At 36.4% G+C, this 27,316-nt stretch overlaps 1 protein-coding gene across 1 annotated transcript; it reads left to right on the top strand.

Annotated features, from left to right (window-relative positions):
- The first annotated feature begins 7,489 nt into the window (after positions 1-7,489).
- Positions 7,490-10,825, top strand: CXCL8 (C-X-C motif chemokine ligand 8). The gene is made up of 4 exons (XM_049886032.1): positions 7,490-7,636; positions 8,545-8,680; positions 9,146-9,244; positions 9,663-10,825. The coding sequence occupies exons 1-4, from the start codon at positions 7,573-7,575 to the stop codon at positions 9,679-9,681; spliced, it is 318 nt and encodes a 105-aa protein (XP_049741989.1). The 5' UTR covers positions 7,490-7,572; the 3' UTR covers positions 9,682-10,825.
- The last annotated feature ends 16,491 nt before the right edge of the window (positions 10,826-27,316 follow it).

Raw genomic sequence — 27,316 nt, 5'->3', positions numbered from 1 at the left:
TCTGACTGAGACTTCCAGGATCCCAGTGGTCATAGTCCCCAGACCTTCTGTTAGCCCAGGACAGGAACCATGCCCAAAGCCAACTCTTCAGCCAGGGATTGGACTGGACAATGGGATAGAAAATGATACTGATGAAGAGTGAGCTTCTTGGATCAAGTAGACACATGAGACTATGTTGGCATCTCTTGTCTGGATGGTAGATGGGAGGGCGGAGGGGGTTAGAAGCTTGCCGAATGCACACAAAAAGAGAGGAGGGAAGGAGTGCAATTAGGGGGAGAGCAATTAGGAGTATATAGCAAGGTGTGTATAAATTTTTGTACCAGAAACTGACTTAATTTGTAAACTTTCACTTAAAGCACTATAAAAATTAAAAAAAAAAAAAAGGAGAAGGACCTGTGGGTGAGATGATACCTAAACTGGAGGTTAATCTGTTTAGCTTTAGCATATTCAAGGTTAATGAGACTAAATTTTTAGGACATCATTCATCTTCTATCACTGGCCTTTGGAAACATTGTGTGGTCTTCTGGACCAGGAGATAACTGGACTGAGAGGTTATCGTGATGGAAGAACTGTATCCTAAGTGTTCTTGAGCCTGAATTGTAACGTTACTTCCCTAATAAACCTCATAATTGTTAGTATGATCTGTGAGTTCTGTGTGGCCATTGCAATGAATTATCAAACCCAGTCAAGAGTGTTGTGGGAGGGACGTTTTGTGTCAGAATTAGTAAAGATGGCTGAGGGAGGAGACATGTCTAATCTCCACCTCATGGGAACCAGCCTTGTGCGATCGATCTTGATTCTCTTTCCCCTTGTGAAGTAAGAGGAGGCCAATCACTGCCCTCAAGCCATTTTTACATTTTTTACTGTGGTCTTTGAAACACAGGTCATGGGCAAAAGGCTTCAGCAAAACCCTTTTCCATCAGCAGATGCCAAGTTGCTGATTTTTCCCTGCATATTGTTCTCCATCATTATTCCATCTACTGTATCATCCCTCTCCACCACCTCAAGAAGTGTCTGGAATAGACTGAATGGTTAATTCTCCAAAGGAGAAAATTGCTGCCTGGCTGAGCTGGTTACTATTTTATCTATCCACCATTATTAAATTAAAGCATGAGCTAAAACGGAATTTTCCGTGCTAGATTCTTCTGGGCTTACGTAAATAAGTCCCGGAAGGAGAACAAAAATGGACAAAGGATAAGCCCTTTCGCTTCCTTTTGTTGATACGGTTCTTGTTTGGAGACGTTCTAAGAACTGGGGGATTTGTGCTTTCATTTAAGGAATGTTTATAGACCACCTGTTATACTGGGCTAGAAGCTGGTGTGCAGTGTAAATAAGACACAGCCTCTAATCTTGTGGAATTTCTAGTCCAGCGGGTGAAATGTGTCAATAGTTGCAGAAATGGGTTGAGAATTAATCATTGTAATGGAACCCACTGATGTGTAGTTTGTATTCAGATCTCTTTTTTTTCCCCTTAAATACTTCAGCAATGCTTCGAACCAAAATGTGGAGAGGAACTAGTTAAGGTGAAGTTAACATTTTGAAATAAAAACTTAAAAAAATCAAAATTTTAACAGGGAGAGTTGTGAGAAACAAAATACAGAGATTGCAACATAAGACCTGTTTTCTACTTAAGCCCTTTCATCTCAACATAGTTCTTTTTAAATATCTCATGTCTATTTAGAAAGACAGCAAAATAAAATTATAAAAGAGCTTTCAAAAAAAGAAGAAAAATCATGCCGTCTCAAATAAGCATTTTTAAAACTTTTGTTTTTTCCTCTTGTCACTTGATTCTATTACTTGGTGTGGGTCTTGTTTACCCCCTGACATTATTAAACACACACATCAGTCCAGTAATTTCTGTACAGCCACTTCCCTTCCTGCCAAAAGATTTCATTTCCTATATTTTCTTTGCGTGAAAGAAATCCCAGTGACAACTAATGTATCATCACTGCCATGTCAAAGACATTTTTTATTGTAATGATTGGAGTACACAATAACTACTTTTTGGTATAAATCTAACAAGGAAATAGTTGTACACACGAATGTGAAGTTAATTATTAGCAAGAAAAGGAAAGCTTTTACAAATAAAAGAAAAAAAGCATAAGAGATCTATTGTGTGGCTATATCTTTAATTTTTGGTAGGCTTTTAAAAGGGAATGTTGTCTGTCCTCTTACATTCCTGCCAAGACAAAGACAAGTGTAACTTAAGTGACAGGAATAGGAAGGCAGAAAACCGGCATTTATTGAGCACCTTCTATGTACCAGGCACCATTCTGGGCACTTTATATTTTTCTAATTTATTTCTCACTGCAGCCTTATGGAACTGGTGCTATTCTCATTTTAAAGATGAAGAAATTGTAGCTTGGTGAGGTTAAAACATTTCTCATGGTATTTTGGCTAATAAGTGGTGGAGCTATGCTTGGAGGCAGGTTGGTCTTATTCCAAAACCCATATGGACCCTTATGAGTTATCCTGACTGTGATACTAATTAACACTAATGAATTTAGTGATTTGTTCTGCAGCTTAGCAAGATTTTGGAAAAATATGTCTTTCTTTAAAAGATAGGACACTTTTGCAACACTGGTTAACCGGAGACATTTGAATTTGAGGATGGATCTGAAGTACTCTTGGTGGTACTGAAGTGGATCAAGTTATCTAATTAGCAAAAAGCAAATCTAAGGACATGTTTTAAGTGTTTCAGCCACACTTCAAGTTTTATTAACTAAAATTTCACTAGGAAGGTAAGTGGGAAATAGACCATTTATGATTCTTAGCATTAAGAACATTGTAACTGGGTTTGTGTTAAGTCGAATTCATTGATATATGCTCAGCATTTTGTCTATGATTCTCTTAACCTTGAAGGTTGCTGAGATGACACTGATTTCCTCATAGGGGGGAAAAATTTCAGGTGCAAGCTGAGCGTTTACTCTTGGGATTGGGAAAGGCAGTCCTGAAGGAGTCTCAGCGTTTAGAATCAGCAGCTGCCACGTAGGCATCAAATTAACTTGCTCAGTGTCTTCTGGTTCGTAAGCATGGGACAAGACTCAAACCCAAGTCTGTCTCACTCCAAGCGCATGTTTTTCCTATCACACTCTGTTTTGATACATGCACACAATTTTATTCAGGCTTATGAGAAAGTGGTAATTCTCAATTTTTTTTTCAGGAGGTGTTAGATGATCTTCTACAGCAAAGAGACATCCTATTTTTCTGTGGCGATGTTGAGGGAAGAAGAGTTATGTATTGATGTAAACGCTTATTTTTGTTTTAGCTCTTTCTTGAGCTCCTCCTTTTCCTGGGTGATGAACTTGATCCCAGTGGCCGTGGATCTCTGCTGCTCTTTTCTCCTCACTGAGTAACGTTCATGTCTCAGGCACTCAAACAGCTCAATCACTGATAGCCCCTTGTACTATGCATTTCTCTCTAGAGTGTGACAAAGTGTCATTTGTATTTATACTCACTTTGCACTTTAACTAAATATTGCACCCCACTCTGCTCTATTTTAAAGCAGCCTATCCTCAAGGAGGAAACTTCTTTTCTACTTAAGCCCATGAAACTTTCTACTTGCTATGCAATGAAACTTTCTACTTGCTATGCAAGAACTCAATGGATTATGTTTACAAAAGTGGGGCAGGGTAGGGTTATTGCCCCTTTAGTTACTTTGTCTTTGTCCATCACCACTCCTGATAAAGAGGTTGCATTATGAGAGATGAAAAACATTAGCAACTGTTTCCCTATAAATGCTGCATTCTAAAAGTGGAACTCAGTCTCTAAGGGTGGTAACAAGATGAAGTTGAAAGCCTGAGAGGATGAAGGGAGAGAGATAGAGGGAGATGGAAATAGGGAGTGAAATGGGGCGCCCATGTAAATGGGACCCAGGAAATCTACAAAGGCAACCCTCAAGGAAAAGAAATGTTTTGCACCATCCTCAGAACTCTGAGTGTCTTAGTAATGGGTCTTATGATTGGGTCTTAGTGATGACAGACTAAGCCAGTCATCACAGGGTGTGTTATATAAGAACATGTCTTTGCAGAACACGTCAACATCAATGATGTAAAGAGACTGGGAATTTCTTTAAGATCCAGGACTTGGTTACGTATCTGGCCCCAACTTTTTCATCTGATACACTGTATTCCACACTAAAAGAATTCAGGAAGCCAAAAGGGCCATGTTCTTTTACATCACCTTACCTTGTACTTGATTTTCCCTCCACTCTCCATCCCATCAAGTCTTACCTACATCACTTTGAATACTAGGTCACAGTTTTGAAATTGTTTCTTCAGAAAACCTTCTCTGAAAATCTTCACTCATAAAAACTGGGTCAGAGGTCTTGTCTGTGTATTCCCTGAGATTCCTGTAATTATCTGTAATATATCAATCCCATCATTGTATTTTACTTGCTTGTATTTTTTTTTTTTTTTGTATAACTATATGTCCATATCCTGCACTAGACTGAAAATTCCTTGAAGTCAGGGACCATATTTCTATATATAGTAGTCACATCTCCTACTACAATACCTGGCACTAGCAGATAATCAATATGTATCAGGTAAATAATTAGGTTGCTGGAGCCTAATTTTTAAACAAAAGAGTTAAAACAATAGAAACTGTGTTGTATAAAATAAACATTTACTTTTCTGTAAAAGGTAATGAAACCCATGGTACAACTTTGTTCTTCAGCCTTAGATTGATTGGAGGAAGGTAAGGAAAGCAACGTAATTGCTCAAAAACCAAACAACCTCTTTGGAAAGTGTCCAAACATGGTGTTCACCCTGCACACACCCTTGTGTGAGAAAATTTATTCCTATATTGAACTTCCTGGGAGAGAGGAAAGGTGTTGAACTAAACTGAATTCTTTATAAACTGTGTACTTTCTCAGAGGAGAACAGATTTTTCCTATTATAAGGGCCCTTCCTTAGTGCTTTTATCCCAGGAAATCCAGGCTAATCTGAGGACCCATGATGACGAGCAAGAGGGATGAAGTAAGAAATTTTGCAAAGTCATACCGAGATGGCTTATTGTCCTTATGTTCTCAAGAAATGTCTTATGAACTCTTCTTTGTGAATGTGGTTTTATACCAAGGCAACCATGAGGAAGTGTTTTGAACTGCCAGCTCCACCATTACATACGTGTGTGATCTTGGAGTTTCCTCATCTTAAAATAAGAACATTAGTACTTATCCCATTTTTTGTGAGCATTAATTTACACATACATACATATTCCTGAAGTTAAGTAAATCAAAGTGATATTTAAGAAATTAACATGGGGTCACTACACAAATCTTTCAGCAAAAGAAATCCTTTTCCCTAAACCATAAATATGCACATTTTGAAGCATCATAACTCTTGGTCTACTTGTTAATCATTTACTGTCAAATAATTTCAGAGTTAAATCTGATAGCAGTATTTATTTAGTCAGTTTCTCAAGTATTCTGAAATCCTATAGCTATTTTAGGACTTTCCATGCACCAAAATTTTAATTTGAAAGGGCAGTTTCTACTCTAATACAATCAAATTTTGATCTGGAGCTTTAATTTGAGCAAACAATAACTTGAATTGATGCTATTCCTATGAACCTATTACATGCTGTAATCTGGCTCATCTTGGTATTTCGGAAACCAATCTTTCACCAAGAATGCCTCTTAGACAAATGAAATTGCAGGAAATAATTGTTGGTTGAACATCTTTGAAATTTGGAAAATAAGAAATATAAGCCATAGTTCTTGGAGCAGATGAGAATTCACTAGTTTTAAATTTATATTAGGAAGTGTATGCATATTTGCTTTATGAGATAGGTGGGTGCTATCAAACCCATTTCATAGATATAGAAACAGAAACTCAGAAAGTTGATAAGGCACACAAATATTAGGTGCTGATCCAGGATTTGAATCCAAATGCTCTTTCCACTAATAACACATTACTTACCTTTCCATTAGCTACCATCTCATTCCTATCCCAACCAAGTAGCCCCAGTACACCATTTCCTGGGCCATAAACATACCTTGGCTCTACCATTTGAGTGTCCTTGAACAGTGTTCCTATCTGGAATGTGCTGTTCCCCTTCATCTCCCTTTATCGAAGTCCTCCCGTCTTTCAACAACCTCTTCAAATTGATTCTGCCCTTATGCCCTGGGCTGGGATTAATATTTTAGTAGCACATGTCTACTCTGTAACACAGTCAGGTCATTATATGGCTTTCTTCTTCTGATAGCTCAAACTCTTTGAGAGCAAGTACTTAGTCTTACCCACCTGTAGATCTAACACATTACTCAGAAAGTTACTTAATTTTTTTTTAAATTGTGCTTTAGGTAAAAGTTTACAGAGCAAATTAGTTTCTCATTAAACAATTTATACACAAATTGTTTTGCGACCTTGGTTGCAGTCCCTGAGACGTGTCAACATTCTTCCCTTCCACACCCCTGTTTGCTGTTTTCATTCATCCATTTTTTCTTCTCCTTCCTGTCTTCTCATCATTGCTTTTGGGCAGGTGTTGCCCTTTTGGTCTCATAATCATATGTGTTACTGTTTGTTTTATAGACCTGTCTAATGTTTCGGTGAAGAGTGAATTTCAGGAGTGGCTTCAGTCCTGAGTCAAAAGGGTGTTCAGGGGCCATAGTGTCGGGGGTTCTTCTAGTCTCTGTCAGACCAGTAAGTCTGATCTTTGTGCGTGTGTGTGTGTGTGTGTGTGTGTGAATTTGAATTTTGTTCTACATTTTTCTTGCACTCTGCCCAGGACCCTCTACTGTGATCCCTGTTAGGCAATCGGTGGTGGTAACCAGGTACCATTTAGTTCTTCTGGGCTCAGGCTGGTGTAGGCTGTGGTTCTTGTGGTCCATTAGTCATTTGGACAAATATTTCCCTTACGTGTTTCCTTCATTCTCCTTTGCTCTGGGCAGAATGGGATCAGCAGGTAATAAATATTTATGGGACTAAATTATTTCTATGTGTAGCAAGTGTTATCTTTCATTCTGTTAACACATGTCAGAAAAATAAATCTTCTAAAAAGTTGAAAGCAGTAATAACAGTTCCTGGAAACTCTTTAAAACGCTTAGAAAAGAACTTATCATAAATTATGTACCCAATAAAAGTGGTTTACTGGATTATCATTACAGCCAATCTAATTTACCAAAAGAAACAACAAGACCACACACAAAAAAAAATCATAAATGACCTCACTCTAACAGCTGCCACTTTGTCGGCCACATAGTACTATGATAAAGTTATCTATAAATAAAAAGGAATACAATTGATAATGACTTATCAAACTGGAAAGCTTGTATATTTAAAAATATGCTTATTGAAATTAATAATGTTATTTTAGTGTTCAAATAAAACTTCAATCGTGCTGAAAATTTAATAAGAGAGTAGGGAAGTGTGATGACTCAGGTCTGGTTGCATATTGAGGAATTTCCTCTGACATAATACAAGGATGAGGATGCACATGTGCTCGGTGTTGTGACAATATAAAAAGCCAACAGAGCACTCCAGCCAGCACAAGTCCTCAGGGACAGCAGAGCACACAAGTGTCTAGGACAAGAGACAGTGAGAAACCGGAAAGTAACGAGCTCCTGCCAACATGTCTTCCAAGCTGGTTTTTGCTCTCTTGGCAGCTCTTGTGCTTTCTGCAGCTCTCTGCAAAGGTAAGCATATCTTTCTGATCTACAGAGTTTTCCTCTGTCTAAATGCTCTGATAGCGAGGCCATCCTTAATGCTTTGACAACAAACATCCTTTTGATTCAGGAAAAGAAAATCTTTGTAGTCATTTAATGTTAAGTTGAAGTTTTAATTATTTAGGCTGTATCTTTATGATGTGTAGTAAAGTGTCAACTTTGATTAAAGTAGGTGTTCTACTTCTATTATTCAGACTCTGTAGTATGCATATATGTAACATAAATCTTTAATTTATAGTATATCCTATTGAGCATCACAGTTACCCATATTATCTATTATTATTGGGCGAGGTATCTCAGATAATTTCACTCCACTCAGTATTTTATTGACAAGGCTGTGACAACTACCAATTTCTGTTTGATTTAAAGATGTCCTGACAAATTGTAGATCTTCTTGGGATTCCTCTTATGAAACAAATGTAGTTTAAAATGTTTATGGCTTATAGTTTCTATATTTTTTCTTTTAGCATTAAGGATTTTACTAAAATACAAGACACATCTGTGTAATTCATAGATATATTACTATTAATTCTTTCTGAGGGCATGTCTCTGTGGGTGATTTTTAGTTTGCCTACTAAAAATAGCATTATGGTATCACAGAGGATTATGCAATACCAAGTGGAATAAAAACGATGTCAACAAAAACAATTCCCAAATTTTATGTAGAAAGTCGTTCAATGATTTCAGTCATGATTGTTTTTAAAACAAAGAAAACAATTGAGGTCAGGGGCTAGGAGAATATCAAGCTTTCAGTTTCAGGAATGGATTTGTGAAACATATGTTTTTCACAGTCCCCAAGTAATCATATTGGAAAGAGGGGGTAGCATTCAGAGCTGCAACCTTTGATGAAACCAATCCTTGTTTTTTTTGTTTCACAGCTGCAGTTTTGCCAATGGTGGCTTCAGAACTTCGATGCCAGTGTATAAAGACGCACTCAACACCTTTCCATCCCAAATATATCAAAGAACTGAGAGTGATCGAGAGTGGCCCACACTGTCCAAATTCAGAAATCATGTAAGTACTTTCATAAGTGATTAGATAATTCGCTTTAGCACACCTAGAATGGAGAAAGGAGAAATATCCAACAAAGCCCTAGGTGCTAGGAATATAAAACAAAACAAAACAAAACAAACCCGTTGCCATCCAGTCAATTCCAACTCATAGCGACCCCACAGGGCAGAGGAGAACTGCCCCATAAGTTTCCAAGGAGTGTCTGGTGGATTTGAACTGCCGACTTTTTGGTTAGCAGCCGTAGCTCTTAACCACTAGGTCACCAGGGTTTCCAGGAATATAAAGCAGAAAAAATTTTTTTTTTTTTGTCTTAACCATATTTAAATATGGCACATTCCATGGCTAGTAGCTGAAAGTTGCTTTGGACTTAAATCTTCTGTATGTACTCGAGACTCCATGTTTTTGAATGGCAAAGAAATGCCTGAAATGTGGTAAGTATTGATCTTCATCATCTCTCTCTCATTCCAGTGTGAAAATTGTCACAAAGGAGGGAGAGGAAGGAAAAGAGGTCTGCCTGGACCCCACAGCAAAGTGGGTGCAGAAGGTTGTGCAGGTATTTTTGAAGAGGTGAGTTATTTTTATTTAAATGCTTTTTTTGTCTTGACACGTATAGTCTAAAAGTCAGCCTATAAATTTTATGCTGCTGCTAAAAATCTTTTCTTTTAGATATCTGTCTTTTTGATAAAATAAAAAGCAGCAATACTGATAACTAGGATGACCACATATCTCCATTTGTCCAAAAAGGTCTGGACATAAGCTCGTGTCCTGGCATAATCATTAGTAGAGTCTCTCATTCTCAGATGTGTCCTGGTTTAGATGATAAATTATCTGTTCTCCCTATTTATAATTGAAAATATAGAGCATTTCTAACAGATGAATATCTAAGAGTATATTAATTTCTCAAGAAAACATACTTTCAATACTCAGACTTCTCTTCTTATTAGAAAATTATGATTTTTAATTATTTTTTATTTTTTATTTTCAGAGCTGAGAAAGAAACATGAAAAAAAAATTTTGTTCTCCATGATTTCCAAGAATACCTCAGTGAAGATGCCAATGAAATTTCAAACAAAACTACTTCAATACTTCATGCATTGTGTGGGTCTGGTGTAGGACTGCCAGATAAAAAAGGATGCCCAGTTAAATCTGAATTTCAGCAAAACAATGAATAGTTTTTTTTTTTTTTAATTGTCCCCTGTATACTGTCCCATGCAATATCTAGGACATATTTATATTTTTTAAAAAATTGTTGTTAATCTTAAATTCAAATTTAGCTGGGAATACTGTATTTTTATTTGTAACCCTAGTGGTGGCCAGTATCCATGAGTCCCAGTTCAAGTGTACCTTGGTTTCCTCTTCAGTCTTATACTTGGAAAAAAATATCAACCCAGTTATCATTCTACCTCACAGGGATGTTGTGAGGACCTATGGAAGCACTTTAAGCTTTTTTCATGGTCGTGTAAATTATTTTCAAGTGTAACTTATTCACCTATTTATTATTTATATATTTATTTAAGCATCAAATATAGTAATATCTGTACATGAATTTGGAAAAATGGGAAAGAAAGCATTGTCAATAGAATAGTTTACTTATGTTATAGTGCATTTATATTTATGATGTTATATGAGAGCATTTTTGATTAAGGTTGACAGATTTATTAAATTAAAATCAGAGTGCCTGGTTAAATTTGTATTTTAGATAAACAATGAACAATTTTTTAGTATAAGTATGTCATTGTTTATCTGAAATTTAAATTTAACTCTAAGTCCTACTTTTGGTACTCTTGGTCTTGTCTTGTCACTGCCTACCTTGCTATGGGGGGCTGTGTTGGATCACCAGAATCCTGAGTTAGAACTATCTACCCCAAAAGAACAGAAATTCGTTAGGCAATATAAGTAGTAATTTCTTGCTCATCAAAATTTACTCATTATATACAAATAGATTGTCATGATTTTATTGAGATGATTGTGTTTTTTCAAAATCATTATTTTTTTTTTTTAATTTTAACATGCTTTTGTGTGTTCCCAAAGAGATTTTGTTTCTACCTTTTTAAAAGCATGGAAATATAAATGTAATTTTAAAACATTTCAAAAATATAAGTCATTGTCAAGTCCATCAGGTGTTTGTCTTTGTCTTTTGTAGTTTTACAACTTACTGGGAATCTCTTTGTTCATATTAAAATCATATTTTGATTTACAAAATGTAAATGTTTCTCCTTAGCATTTTTCATGACATGAAAAATCAGAACTCCTTTCCAGAGGTGGCTTATAAATAGTAGTCTCTTCCACAGAATGTTGGAAATTTTCTCAACTGCCCCCTGTGTACCACTTGACTAATAAGACTGGCTTCAGATTTTCCATCATTCAGAAAGTATTTACTGGGCTGGTAGTGCCTCAAGTATCTAACATAAATAAAGTTCCTATGGTTGCTATGAGTTGGAACCAATTCCATGTCGATAGGTTTTGGCAATGGGTTATGAAGATAATGATCTCAGAGTTTGAAACCTCTAAAATACAAGAAAACAAGTCACTATGAATAAAAGCTAGCATAAAAAAAAATTGACAACCCAATCTGATATACAAGAACATCAGATACTGGAATTACCAAACATAACATTGAAAATGAGTGTATCTTATTTGAAGAGATAAAAAAGAAGTTTAAAATGTGATTAAAAAGCAAATATATTTGAAAGCAAAACTCTTAAAACTAAAGAATATAACAAATCAAAATAAAAAACTCGGTGGATGAGTTTTACAGCAGATTAGACACAACTGAAGAGTTGGAGAACTAGAGCACAGAACAAAAGAAATTTACCCAGAATGCATATTATAGAGGAGAGGTAGTAAATAGGAAAAAGAAGATAGAGGAATAAGGTTTAACAGGAGTCTAATTGAATGTTTACAAGTAGAATAGAGAGGAAAGTGTAAGAGACAATATTTGAAGTGACAATAGTGGAAAACTTCTTAGAAATGATGAAGAACAACAATCCATAGTTTCAAGAAACCCAACTTATCAAGTCTTACACTTCTAGCCAAAAAACAAATATCTTAGAATTTTTAGATTCCCATTTACCTACTTCCCAGCTCACATGTTATTGCTGTTGGGCATTTTAAATCCACTTCTTAAAAGCTCCAAAATGCCTGTTTAAGGTTTACCTAGATCTCAGTAATTGATTATTCAAGGAGACAAAAACAATATGGATACAGCAAATGTAAGCACCATAGGTTGACCTAGTGGACATACATGACACATCATCCAACAACTTCAATATATACATTCTTTCGTAAGTACCCACAGACATGAAAAGCTATATAATTCACAGGGCCCAGTGCAAAATGAAAATGTGGGACCCATTGGTCAAAAATTATTAGGAATTTCAACACTCTGACAAAAAAGCCTTAAACCAAACATGGGGCCCTTGTGAGCATTGGGCTTTCTGACAGCCACATGCCTTTGAAGCAGGCCCTGCCCATAGAACATTTATAAAACTTGACCACATTCTGTGCCATTAAGCAAGCCTCAACAAATTTCAAAAGACCGATATAGTACAGACCACATTCTCTGAACATTTTTAAATTAAGTTAGAATTCAACTAGACAAAAAAAAAAAAAAAAGAAAGAAAAAAGCCCATATGTTTGGAAAACAATTAACTTCTAAATAAGTTGTACATCTAAGGAAAAGAAGAATGGAAATTAGAAAAAACTTTAGGACACAGTTATAGAAATATTGCATATCAAAGCATGTAGACAGAATAATGGCCCCCAAAGATGTTCACATCCTAATTCCTGGAACCTTTGAATACATTATCTTACATGGCAAACAGGACTCGGCAGATGTGATTAAGGATTTTGAGATGGGGATATTATCCTGGATTACCTGGGTAGGCCCAAATTTATCACAAAGGTCTTTACAAAAGAAAGGCAGGAAGGTCAGAGACAAAGAACGAGATGTAACCACGGAAGCAGAGGTTGGAGTGATGTGAGGAAAAGGCTATGAACCAAGGAATACAGGTGGCATCTAGACGCTAGAAAAGAAAATGGAATCTCTCCTAGAACCTTCAGAAAGAACACAGGATGCCTATACCTTGAATCTGGGACTTCTGACCTCCAGAACTGTAAGATTATAGATGTGTGCTGTTTAAGCCACTAAATTTGTGATAATTGGTTCCAGCAGCAACAGAAAATTAGTCAATGTGGCATGCAACTACTGCGACATTTATAATGGTATTTTCAACCTGAAATGCTTATATTGGGGCCTTGGTGGCACATTGGTTAAGTGTTTGGCTGCTAACCAAAAGGTCGGCCGTTAGAATCCACCAGTCAGTCACTTCTTGGAAACCCTATGCGAGGGTTCTACTCTGTCCTATAGGGTCACTCTGAGTCAAAATCCATTAGGCAGCAATGGGTTTGCAGCTTGGTTTTAAATGCTTATATTAGGAAAGAAGAAAAAGGACCAAAATAATGGAAGGAGGTTACTGAAGAGATGTGAGCAAAAATTAATTAATAAATCAACAGAGGAAATTTATAAAAGTTGGTTGTTTTAAAAATTTAAAAAATTGATAAAAACACAAAAAATTGAAAAAAGTAAAGAATTATTAACTTAATTTAACAAATTAAATTTGAAAACTTAGAATCATTAGGCAAATTCCTACAATATCTTAACAACTCTAACTCAAGAACAAAACAAATCATGAAAATTCTATAGTCATTAAAGATACTTGAATCATTTTTTAAAGAAAGATTGGCAGTTTGAAGCCATGTAGTGGCTCCATGGAGAAAGACCTGGCAATCTGTTCCTATAAAGACTACAGCCTAGAAAACCCTAAGGAGCAGTTCTACTCTGTCACATGGGGTTGCTATGAGTCGAAAATGACCCAACAGTACCTAACAAACAGAAACATATATGGAAGATATACCATGTGCATGAATTAGAAGTAAATTTTATAAAACAATTATCTCTTCTTCCCCAATTAATTTATAGATTCAGTGCAATTCTAATACCATTCCCAGTGTCTGTTTATGTAACCTGACAAGTTGATTTTAAAATTTGTTTGAAATGAAAAGGGTCAAGAATATCCAAGGTATTTTTAAAGAAGACAAGGTGGGACTTGTTGCTATTGTCAGCTGCTTTACCTAACAGATATCAAGACAAGGGAGCTCCTTCCCAGTTGACTTAAAAAAAAAAAAGGAAACTATTGGCCTGCATGCAAAAAATTAGAAAATGTGACTTTATCAGGTTCCTTCAAAACCAATGAATCTATGTGGAAGCTCTTGAATTAATTAGGCTTTTAAAGATTTCAAGGAAGACATATGCTTAGATACTTTTGTTAATGAAGCTTACTAAAAGGTAATCCAGGTGATCCCAAGTTCCAAGGGGTCACCTTGGCCTTTAATACTTAAAGAATATGCTATAGGACATTTGGAGCGAGGAAGAGTCCTCTCTTATTTCCTCACTTGTTAGTCTAAAAAAAAAAAATTTTTTTTTTTTTTAAATTTTTAGTCCACAGTGCAGCCTGCTTCTCCTCCGTCATCTGTCGCCTAACAGTCACCCTCAATACCTACAGCTGCCATTCTTTCTATTGTCAACATCATCTGTGGTGTGAAGCAAAGCCTGTTTTCTAATTCTCAATACACATTAACGCAGAAATGTGTAGCACGATAGAAATAATAAAAGATTTATGGGTGATGCACAATCAGGAACCAACAGGAAGTTCAATCCTGGTATCATTTCAAGAATCATCTTGTTTCTTTCTAGAGGGGTTTTTTCCCCACCTATATTTCTTCTTAGACCTTGTCATAGAGCCACTTTTTCTTCTGTAGTGTTCTGGTTAGGTTTTATTCTCCTCTTTAAATTCAAGGTCCTTTGTCCTCCTTCCCGTTCCAGTCTCTCATTTTACAGTCATTATAGATTTTTTTAATAGATTACTGAATATAACAATAACAAATATGTAATTTTAATGAAATATTGATAGGAGAGGTAGAGAATTCTTTGAAAACAAGTAGCAGAAGGCTATGTAACCTAACTAGCCTTCGCTTCCCTGGAGAAATCTAAACTCGAGTCTGAACGATGAGTAGGAGTTAGCCACACAAAGGGAAGAAGTGGGTGTGGGGAAGAGTGGGCTAGGCAACTGGAGGAAGTGATCTGCAGGCAAGAGCATGACATAATTTGAGAACTGAAAAATTTTCCGTGTGACTAGAGTTTGGCATGAAATAGAACAAGTGCTAAACAAATAAAGCTCTAAATGGATAATGGATTGCTCTAAAAAGCTTAAATTTGGAATTGAAAACATTTAGTGGATTTCAATTAGTTTTATTTGGAATTGTAAACACTCTTCTTCCTGGGAATCTTCCTAAGAGGGAGTGGGAAACCACAGGAACAACTCCTAAAGACTGATCTTGAAGTTTTTAGTGCCATTTGGAGATTGAATCATCAGAGAGCTAACTCTAAACCTTATTTAAAAAAGCCTTTTAATGTATTAAATACACATCTTTAAAAAAATGATCAGTGCCCAACCCTGCAAGCAAAATGAAGAGTTTTCTTCCAATCTGGTGAATCTGCATAATGAATACTGAAAAAACAACAACAAAAAACTACTTCTCAATTGCATCTCTGCCACCTCTAAAATATGCCAAATGATTTCTTCCATACTCTCCTCTCTATCGTTGGTGTCTGTAAGGTGGCAATGTATTCCATTGAAAAAGCAATTGTGTGCATCACATCAGAGATTTGGCTTCACATAAACAAGCCAAAAAAGTGAGAAAGAGCAAGTGATAGAGAATGTGAGAGGAAAAGCGAGAGAGGGAGATGCCAATTGATTTGCTGGGTTGAAATTCCTTGTTTCATTTTGCTTCAATGAAATTAAAGTTATGTATACAATTTTTTTAATATAGTTTTTATTGGTATAGACTTAGACACAAACTTGAACATGCAAGCTAATACCATTTGGATTTGATTCATTAATTTTTTTTTTTAAACTATAAGTCTAACTTTACCAAAGAGAAACATGAATGTAAATATACAGACACATACACATAAAGAAAAAAAAATTGGGGAGATAATAATAAAGTGTTTGCCTTAAAATTGCATTAACTATAAAATACCATAGCGCATGCACTGCACATATAGTATACAAAGTCAAGGAATCTTTGTTATTCCCATTTTTTTTTTTTTTTTGCTAAAAATACACCCAGAAATAGAATCATGAATTGAAGGCACCCAAGCAAAACTCTTTTATTCTCAAATTTTGGCAAACAATCAACTTTTTTTTTTTTTTTTGTACTCCTGTATGCTTATTCTGCCATTCAGACAATGTTTGAAAAATTGAAAAGAAAGGATGAAAAACTACTTTGCTTTTTGCTTGTGGCAGTGATAATATCGCAAGAGAAAATTGCTTAAGAATGTACTAACCCTGCATTAACAACAAAGAGTGTAAGAAAACAGTAATTTCTCCATTACTCACTTATAAAGATAGCCAGGCAGCAATTGCCTTGTTTGGTAACCATCAGCTGAATTTGCAGAGATCACAGACAACAAATAGGGACTTTCTCAAAGTAAATACCATGCCAATTCCTTCTTACAAGATTTACAGATGGGGCAATCAACATTCTCCAAAAGGTTACTTAAGGGTCAAAGAACTCAACTCTTACAATGAGTGGAGAAAGAGAAATTTCTACCCTAAGTTTCCACAGATAGGAATTGGGTTGAATAAATATTATTAAATATTCTTGCTATTTCCTAACATTAGATGATAGGTATACATAAAAGCATAATATGATGGGAAAATATTCCCAGAAGTTTCCACCCAAAGATTGCTTCAGACACATCTAGAAGAAAGTTTTAACACAGCTTTGTAAAAGATCATGTTGCTAAGGCTGAAGATACACGTTTAATGTATCAAGCAGTTCTATTTCAAAGGACATGACTTACCTTGTGTTATAATCGTGTTCTGATGTGATTCTTTCCAATGTCTGCCAATAAATCTTCTACCACTCACCTCATGCTGCTCAAAACGCCTTTCCCATTTATATTTTTAGTGTTCCCCCAAGCAAAGCCAAAATTTGCTTAGGGGAAGTAGATACCTCTGCTGATAAACTGTATTTACCTTTTATTTATGCTTTCAAAGGCACCCAACATTCTTTTTACAGGAATCACATCTACAGACATGTCACTGAAGTGATAACTTGCTTCTTTTGTTAAGGTCTCTGCAGGTCCCCGGCAGCTTTATTATGACATATGTGAGTTAACCCACCCACCAACTTTCTACAGTTGCTTTATTTGTCCCTGGTACATGCCAGAGATGTTTTTCTGACTGTCTCATTTCTAAATTTTCTCTAACAGGTGAAAGTTTGTTATTATTGATTTCATTGACAATTGTATTTCTGGATATTAAACAAAATTTTATACTTACAAGGTTCTCCTGTAAAAAAAAAAAAAAGGAAGAAAGAAAAGAAAAAGCTCTAAAGCTCGAATGAGGATTAGAGTTGGTCAAAAATGTTTGTGAAATGATATACTTTACACTGAATAGAAAAGAATGTCTTAGTAATTGCTTTCATTTGTCTGCCTTCCTGATCCATCTTATATTGTGGGTAAGTTTTATAGGTAGTAGGGTCCCTTTGAGTTGGAATCAACTCTATGGCAACAGGTTTGGTTTTGGTTTTTTAGCCTGATGTGAAAAGAACTCTGATTTCTACATACAAGCCCCTTATCCCAGCACTAAATTTTTTCTGAAGAAATCTCTTGGGCCTCCCACGTTACTAAAATTCTCAATTTCAGTTTCCTTATCTGAAAATGGAGATAAGGGTTAGTAGTATCTATTTCATAGGGTTATTAGGATTTAGATGGTATCTTTTGCATTTCATTTACATAGATTATATATATATATATATTGTATGTGATTGCTTAGTCTATATCCTTTCCCATTGTTGAAAATCTTGACTACTGTCTTTATAGTGAACAAAGACACATGGACTCTGATTTAAAAATGCTGTGTACTCTGTGTGCTCTTTACTGGAAATAGAATAGTATGTTGCGCTTGCTTTACAACTATATGCTACCTTATCATTTGCAGATTTAACTTTCGAAGTTTTGACTCTTGGAAAATCTGTGTTATGTGGGGGTACAGGTTAACAATTTTGATACTGCTATACATTGAGGAAAAGTCCCAGGGAGGTGAAAACGGTTTGTGCTCAGCTACTAACCTAAAGGTTGGTGGTGTGAACTCACCCAATGGCACCATGGAAGAAAGGCCTGACAATTTAGTTCTGTAAAGAAGTAGTGACGCATGGGGTCACCATGAATCAGAATCAACTCAATGGCAGCAGGTTTGGTTTGGTTTTGGTTTACACACTGAGGGCATTGATGTGAAATTCTCACCTTCCACGAGGGAAACCTAGGTTCAATCCCTGGCTAATATACCTCATGCCATCTGTCAATGTACCAATATACCATCTGTCAGTGGAGGCTTGTGTGTTGCTGTGATACTGAACAGATTTCAGTGAAGCTTCCAGACTAAGGTGGACTAGGAAGAAAGGCCTGGAGCTCTACTTCTGAAAAGCAACCAATGAAAACCCTGTGGGTCACAACTGTTTGATCTGCAACTAATCATGAGAGTGGTGAAGGACCAGGCAGTGTTACGTTCTGTAGTGTTTGGGGTGGCCAGAAGTTGGGGGATGACTCCATGGCAGCTATCAATAACATACATGTATACTGAAATTTAACAATTAAGTAAATGAATGGCTGATGGGGAAGCCAAGTTTCTCAATATTAGAATTGGCACTTTTCAAATAAGCAGGGGGAGGAGGTACAATGATCTATGTAGTAATGGATTAGAGTTAGAGATATCAGTACGAACTCATATTCAGCTTAGTATAGATACAGATGGTTACTTGTAGAAATAATTATAGATAGTACAAATATATGGATTAGTATAGACACATACATTCTCTTGTTTTGTGAGCTGACTGAGCCTGGAAGCAATGATGTTCCAACTAGCACCAGAATCTTGATTTCTAAAACCATTCTCCAATAAAAGGAATCAAGCCTGCTTGAGAAATCGCTGATTCTAGGACTGGGGCGGTAAATATACAAGATGAGCCTGGAGTATCTTGTAGTGCCAGAAAGTAAGGAAGTGCAAAAAGGAAGAAAAAAATCTAGATTAATGGGGGTGTATTAAAAAAAAAAAAAATTTTTTTTTTTTTTTATATCAGCGATACAGGAGCTGGCTGAAAGAGTTCCCAATGGCTAATTAGAGAACAAAACAAAGTAATGTTGGATTGTACTCAAAGCATAGGATAAATATCTGTAATATTTATAAATATTATAATATTTATCTGTAAATATCTGCAAGTCCCTATTGATATAACTAAATGGCTGAGTAAACAAATAACTGGGGGAGAAGAGACGAATCTCTTGTGTAGAAGAATTTCAAGTAATCTATGTAGATATTCTGCCTTCAAAGACGTGGAGCATAATTCCCCATCCCGTAAGTGGACTGTGCATAGGTGGCTTACATTCCAAGAATACAGTATGGAGGAGGGGTAACTCTACAGTGCAGAAATGTGACAAAAAGTATCAGGTGATCAGGCTCAACACTAACAATGATAAATGATGTTCATCATATGTAATTTTAATATGTGGTTGCAGCAGTATATTGACAGGGAACCACCAAAAATTCAAGCTGGATTCAGAAGAGGATGTGGAACAAGGGATATCATTGCTGAAATCAGATGGAATCTAGGCTGAAAACAGAGAATACCAGAAAGATGTTTACCTGTGTTTTATTGACCATGCAAAAGCATTAGACTGTGTGGATCATAACAAATCACAGATAACATTGCAAAGAATGAGAATTCCAGAACACTTAATTGTGCTCATGAGGGACCTGTACATAGACCAAGTGGCAGTCATTCCAACAGAACAAGGGGACACTGCATGGTTTAAAATCAGCAAAGGCTCGTGTCAGGATTGTATCCTTTCACCATACTTATTCAATCTGTATGCTGAGCAAATAATCCGAGAAGCTGGGCTATATGAAGAAGAAAGTGGCATCAGAATTGAAGGAAGACTTATTAACAACCTGCGATATGAGTATGACACCTTGCTTGCTGAAAGTGAAGAGGGCTTGAAGCACTTACTGTTGAAGATCAAAGACTATATATAGCCTTCAGTGTGGATTACGCCTCAACATAAAGAAAACAAAAATCCTCACTACTGGACCAATAAGCAACATCATGATATGCAGAGAAAATATTGGAGTTGTCAAGAATTTCATTTTACTTGGATTCACAATCAACACCTATGGAAGCAGCAGTCAAGAAATCAAAAAACTCATTGCACGGGGAAAATCTGCTTCAAAAGACCTCTTTAAAGTGCTAAAAGCAAAGATGTACTCTTTGAAGACTAAGGTATGCCTGACCCAAACTGTGGTATTTTCAATTGCCTCATATGTATGTGAAAGGTGGACAATGAATAAGGGGGACCAAAGAAGAAATGATGCTTTTGAATTATGATGATGGTGAAGAATATTGAATATACCATGGACTGCCACAAGAATGAACAAATCTATTTTGGAAGAAGTACAGCCAGAATGCTCCTTAGAAACAAGGGTGGCAAGACTTCATCTCATATACTTTGGAAATGTTATCAGGAGAGACCAGTCCCTGGAGAAGGACATCACAGTTGGTAAAGTAGAGCATCAGCAAAAAAGAGGAAGACCTTCAATGAGATGCACTGACACAGTAACAGCAACAATGGGCTCAAACATAGCTATGACTGTGAAGATGATGCAGGACGGAACAGTGTTTCATTCTATTGTACATAGTGTCACTATGAGTCAGAACTAACTCAACAGCACCTAACAACAACATCCCTTAATATGATGTGATGAAGATGACATATTACTTCTGTGGTTTTCCTCCCCAAAACCCATAACTCTAGTCTAATCATGAGAAAAACCTCAGACAAATTCCATTTTCTGGTTTCCAAATTCCAACTTTCTGACAGTAACAGGGGCTTTCTACAGAATATATGAGCAGTACTCTTCAAAACTCTCAAGGTCATCTAAAACAAGAAAAGTCTGGAAAACTGTCACAGCCAAGAGAGGCCTAAGGAGACATGATGACTAAATGCAATGTGGCACACTTGATGGGTTCCTGGGACAGAAAAATGGCATTAGGTACACACTAAGGTAATCTGAATAAAATATGAACTTTAGTTAATAATAATGCATCCGTATTGGTTTATTAATTGTAACAAATGTACTATACTAATATGTTCACGATAGATGAAACCAGGTGAAGGGTAATAAGTTATGGCTATATGGGAACTAAAAAATAAATCTCTGGCGTGTAGTAATCTCTAATTTTCAATTTTCTGCCAGTAATAATGAACCTGGTACATGGGCTATAACGCTGGTATGTGGGGAGCAATCGCTTAGCTAATGATGGGACCAACCTTACCATTAAGCCCATCTCGATAATGTCTCCTCTTCCTTGAAATCTGCTACTAGAGTACATTGGACTTGCCAAATCTACAGATGCATTTCTCAAAATATGACAAGGATCTACCACAATAATATTGAGGGAAGACACAGCTAGATACAATCAGCAGGTGGTGGTAGGGCTTATGGTGAACTGGATAATTCTTGCTCTTCCTGGAGGGATCGTAATCCAAGTTCTCTTAAAACACAGAACTTGCCAAGCCAAACTTTGTTGACAGCCAATTTGGACTACTGTATCAACTGATAAACTAATCCCTCGGGGCACCTCTTTTTTAATCTGACACAGCAAAATCTGGTACTACAGGTGTTCCTCCTTTAATTAATTCTTCGGTTCTGGTCACACCTACTTCCCTTACATTAGACTTGGATATTCAATGCTGGACCGCATATGCTAAAAGTAATATATTTTAGCTTTTTTTGTACTTGGAAAGGTGAAGAGTTGAGAAATACATATAAAAAACTACTCAATAAATACAATTTAAAGGAAAAATTACACTTCAATTTTACCGATGTCCAACTGAAAAGAGATACAACAAAAGAGAGACAGGAACTAAGAGAACTCAGAAGAATAAAGTTAGTTTCTGCCTGCCTCATTCCCACTATATTTTCCCCACCTACCTATAGCTGGCTCAACAGATGGGCCAAGCCTGAAGGGTTCAGTCTACTCAAGGCCTTGAGCTAATACTGGCAGTAGAAATAAAAATACATTCAATCACATTCCCTCAGCAGCAGATTCCTGCACCCTAGTCAGAGGCCTGCTGAGCTCCCATGTGTTGCTCTGTACTCATATTCTCCATCAATTTCTCTTAATTAGTCCCTGGAGTAATGTCTTCTTATATCTATATCCTGTGCTGGCCTAAGCCAAAAGACAGAATTTTTTCCTTCATGCATCACTCTGTGTTTTCTCCATGGTTACTGTATCATTGACCTCAGTCCTCTCCAAGGCTTTAATCTCAGGCACTAACTAGGCTAATTGGACCTGCCTAGTTCTGGGAAATCTCTCCCTCTGGGTTTATGTACAGTTCTTAATCCTTCTTGACCTCCTCTCTCTAATGGCAGAAGTCCTGCTATATTTGGGCATATCCTCACTCCCAGTACAAACTGAAACATCTCTTAAAAATTCTGTTGCTATGCTCTACTCATTTCAATGAACCTTCTGATGCTACTGTCTGAGGTTCTGAAGTACTTTGGACATCCTATCGTAAACCCAAAAAGGCCTTAACTGGGATTCACCACTGCAGTTAAATAAGTTCTCCCCAGACCCATTGGGCTCAAGTGCACTTCTCAGCCATTATCTGATCTCCACCTGTTCTCAATTTGTTCCTCCTCCTCTTATCCCAGTAAAAATCCTAGTATAATATGAATTGTGATGATGTAGAAAACCAAAACAGAAGATAGTAAGAGAGATGTATGAGGATGGAGAAAGATTGTATATGAATACACTGAGAATAGAATATGGAGACAAAGTTCTACTTAATAGGACTTTATTTTTAGGGACTTATCACCCAATTACACTTGGCCAGTATTCAGTAAAACCAGAGCTTTAGTACGTTAGCTTTGCTTATGACTTTTTTCTTGAAACTTACAGCATTTTTTTTCTTTTGCTTTATACTCTGTTTTGGCAACTCCAACTTCTGATTAATTTTCCTTCCATTTAACTAGACTCTCTTACTTGTTCTTTAGATGCAATAACTGAGATTGGGTTTGCAGTGTTGACCCTTGGTTCCCCTCCTTGACTATTATCTGTACTTGTCCTTTGTACTGTGTCTGCTTCTGGCTATTCAGAATGATCTCCAGCCTAATTCTAACATATCCTTGAGACCTTCGATTTAGCCTTAAAAACAAGGAACTTGGCAGCCTGAGTCAGAGAGATGGTGTTATTGTTGTATACTCAGGAAGGGTTGTATGTTGGGCAGATATAGGTTAGGAATAGTCAGTGGAATCTGGATAACTTATACTAGATTCCCAACTCAGGAAGCATTAATCTGAATTCACAACTTCCCTATCTGTGTTTCTTCACACTTTTATGCAACTCTAAAAATCCTACATCTTCTTATATATAGAGTCATCTGCATTCCCTATTACATTAAAAATTTTGTAATGTTAGATATTTCCCCAGTTTGATCTGTTGTTGTTAGTTGCCATTGAGTCACTGTTACTTGTGGTGGCTCCATATATAATATAATAAAACATTGCCCAGTCTTGTGCCGTCTTCATGATTCTTGGCGTGTTTGAGTCCATGTTGTGGCCATTGTGTCAATCCATCTCATTGAGGGTTTCCCTCACCTTCACTGGCCCTCTACTTTACCAAACGTGATGTCTTTCTCCAGGGATTGATCCCTCCTGATGATGCATACAAGGTAAGTGAGTCAAAATCTTAGAGAATATTCTGACTCATAGGGTTTTCATTGGCTAATTTTCAGAAGTACATTGACAGGCCTTTCTTCCTTGTCTGTTTCAGCCTGGAAGCTCCACTGAAATTTGTCCACCATGGGTGACCCTGCTGGTATTTGAAATGCTAGTAGCATAGCTTCCAGGATCATAGCAACACATAAGCCACCACAGTACGACAAACTGGATAGACGGGGTAGATCTGATCTGCATGATTTATGTTATCTGATGGCCTACGCTTTGGGAAAAACATATATTTATGTGGAAGCAAAAATTTGGAGTCAAAATGCAATCAGGTCTTGGATCCATCTGGGGATTGTTCCCTTGATCATGGATGGTTGTTTTATGATACAACGACCAAGAGCTCCTAAGAAAAAGATACAATTATTGAACAAGACCTCTGAAGAGGCACATTCTTTTCTATCTCTCCTGATAAGCCCCCCTGGATGTAGGTTTCTATGCTGTGGAGGAGAGTTGAGGAAAAGTATTGCTCTTAAGACAGGATTTTAACTTATATAAAGATTCAAACAAAATTTGCTGTTATGAATCGGGCTTGAGATGTACCATTTCCTAACTTCATGGTGCAACAACCATCATGAGGCCTCTAAAATTCCCCGATTCTGCAATGCTGACCAATTTCCATCCTTGCTATATTTCTCGAGAAGCTTAAGGAGGCAACAGTAAAATTATTTTTGAATTTTGAAATTGTTGAGTGGATAATGCCAGATATTTTATACAAATGCTACATTACTACAGTTAGTGGCAGATACTTTTCATATAATTTTTTCTTACTTTCAGCATAAAAAAACTAATTTATTCTGAAAGGTAGTGATATTTATGTTTCACTTTACATAGAAAAAGAGCTATGTACATTTATAGTTATTTCTTCATTCTGAGATAGACTGTTGCCACTATAAATTTTATATAGACATGCTAAAAACTATAATTAAAACCTCACACAAAGGATTCATGGAAACTTTTTTCACATATGCCACTGGGCCATATAAAATTAAGCAAAGTGATCATTCTAAATTTAAGGAAGATAATCCTCACCCTGCCAAATTTCACTTATAAAAGACTTAGGAATTTCAAAAGCCTGGCAATAAAATGTATATATTACATACTGCATTCTTGTCTGTTATTTAACGGATATTTTACCTCATATATTTTCATTTCAGTACAATTTGAGACAGGTAATATTGTCCCTCTTGGCAATTGCTAATTCTAAAATTCAGAAAATTTAAGAGACTTGCCTAAGGTCACCTTGAACTAAGGTTTAGGCTGAGGCCTTCTGGCAAATCAACAGTCTCTCCATTACATCATAGAATTTTGCTTGGCTTATTAATTTAAATTTACAAGAATTTATGAACAAACACTTATTAATCTCTGTGCTGGGAACTTTGGGCAATATATCAGTAAGTAATCTACAGCTACTTTCTTTAAATATTGGTTAAAAAATAGTCACAATAGGAAGAGTCAAATGCACTATAACCAAAAGTATTCGCAAACTGCTGTGCAACTCTGAGTCCTCATAGACAACTTTCAATTCTACGTAAGAATTGAGTACAGAAATTGTAATCCTTGTAACCTAAATTCCAGGTGTGGCCCTCTTGAACTTGGGGATCTGCTTAAACTTGACCTAAGCACTGTGTTCCAAGCTTTGTAAGAGTCCAGAATCTGCCCCAGGACTCCTATGACACTCCGAAGCTTATTTTCTCATTCTACTGTGGCCATCGTGATGGAAATCCCAATCTTCTTCAGATTATACCTCAAGAAGTCTACTAACTCCAGAACCTAACAAGCATTTAGAGACCTGTCATAATATTGGTTGGGGAGGCAATCAAATGAAAGGGTCCCATAGCAAATAATATGGCCTTCTATAGCTCACTAGTTTATCTCCATCACTGCCTTTCTCTTCCTCTCTCATCTCCAAATCTTGTACCTAATACAAAATGATTCGATCCACATTTATCCCCCTTGGGAGACTCACTTTCTCCCCTATTTGCCCATTGGGTATTTTGTCAAGAATCACAGTTTTACTCTTATGAGGAAATCTGGTGAATTTTTTCCTCATTATAGTTTCCTCTACTTTATATATTATCCTCACTCTCTAAGGACATTGCATTTATAGCATCTTAAAAGGTTAATTTTTAACTTAAATACACCATAACCACACTCAACAAATCATAACAAGTATACAGGTAGTCCCTGACTTACAACAGGGTTCCATTCCTATGACTCCATCATAAGTCGGTTCTGACATTAGTCAAATGCATTTTTTTTTTTTTTTAGGTTTTCATCATTATTGCCTTTCATTATCAGTATCTTTATAAATCTAATCTTTATTTGTCTTTGGGAGTTGGAAGCATTACATATAAATATGAGAATGATAACAGCAAATTGTGTTGCAACATTATATGTAGTACATATTACTAGTGATAATTTGTAACAACAACAACAAAAAAAGATCCCATAAGCCCAGTTCATCGTAACTCAAATACGTCATAAGTCAGGGACTACCTGCATATGAGAAATTGCTGGAATTAACTGCAATGGATTTGTATTAGGAATTGGTGTGACTTCTGAAACTGCTAATGCGCTAGGGAAGTAAAAATAATATTTTACTATTGTGTGGTGTTGGTTGTGGGATAGTTAATATATATTAATACTCTTCAGTTGTACTCCATCACTTCTGAAAGTATTGTCTCTTTTGATTAGGGCTTTATATATTCTTTTTAAGAGAATTTAGAATTTCATTCTGCAATTGTTAAATGTTAATAATAATTTTTTTAAACTGAAACAAAATGTATTAAGACTCACCACATATACACAATATTATGAGGACTATAAAGTAAGTAAGACATATTTTCAGACTTTTGTGATTTTGCCAAACACTGAATCATAAAGATGCAGAGATTGAAGGAACGTTAATAATCATATAGCCACTTGTTCTCAGGAAAGCAATCTGAAAAAATGGAACTTCACAAATTGCAAATAATTTGTTTCTTGCTTTGGAAGTTGCTGTTGTTAGCTGCTGTCAAGTCAGTTCCAACTCACAGTAACCCAATGTACAACAGAATGAAACACTGCCCGGTCCTGCACCATCCTCACAATCATTGCTATGTTTGAGCCCATTATTGCAGTCACTGTGTCAGTCCATCTCATTGAGGGTCTTCCTCTTTTTTGCTGACCTTCTACCTTACTAAGCATGTTGTCCTTCTCCAGGGACTGGTCCCTCCTGATAACATATCCTAAGTATGTGAGACAAAGTCTTGCCATCCTCACTTCTAAGGACCTTTCGGGCTGTACTTCTTCTAAGACAGATTTGTTCATTCATCTGGCAGTCCATAATATGTTCAATATTCTTTGCCAACACCATAATTCAAGGGCATTGATTCTTCTTCGGTCTTCCTTATTCGTTGTCCAGCTTTCACATGCATATGAGGTGATTGAAAATATCATGGCTTGGGTCAGGCACACTTTAGTCCTCGAAGTGACATCTTTGCTTTTTAACACCTTAAAGAGGTCTCTTGCAGCAGATTTGCTCAATGCAATATGTTGTTTGATTTCTTGACTGCTGCTTCTGTAGGCCTTGACCATGGATCCAAGTAAAATGAAATCCTTGACAACTCCAATATTTTCTCTGTTTATCATGATGTTGCTTATTAGTCCAGTAGTTAGGACTTTTATTTTCTTAATGTTGAGGTATAATCCATACTGAAGGCTGTAGTCTTTGATCTTCATCATGATA

This window comes from Elephas maximus, chromosome 5 (assembly GCF_024166365.1).
Source record: "Elephas maximus indicus isolate mEleMax1 chromosome 5, mEleMax1 primary haplotype, whole genome shotgun sequence".
Lineage (NCBI taxonomy): Eukaryota > Metazoa > Chordata > Mammalia > Proboscidea > Elephantidae > Elephas > Elephas maximus.
This window is presented reverse-complemented; position numbering and strand designations above follow the sequence as displayed.

Excerpts from the sequence above, each read along its gene's own strand:
- CXCL8 (XM_049886032.1), top strand. The coding sequence starts at position 7,573 with ATGTCTTCCAAGCTGGTTTTTGCTCTCTTGGCAGCTCTTGTGCTTTCT. Across the intron at positions 7,637-8,544 it reads TTCTGCAGCTCTCTGCAAAG|CTGCAGTTTTGCCAATGGTG; the intron begins GTAAGCATATCT and ends TTTGTTTCACAG. Across the intron at positions 8,681-9,145 it reads TGTCCAAATTCAGAAATCAT|TGTGAAAATTGTCACAAAGG; the intron begins GTAAGTACTTTC and ends CTCTCATTCCAG.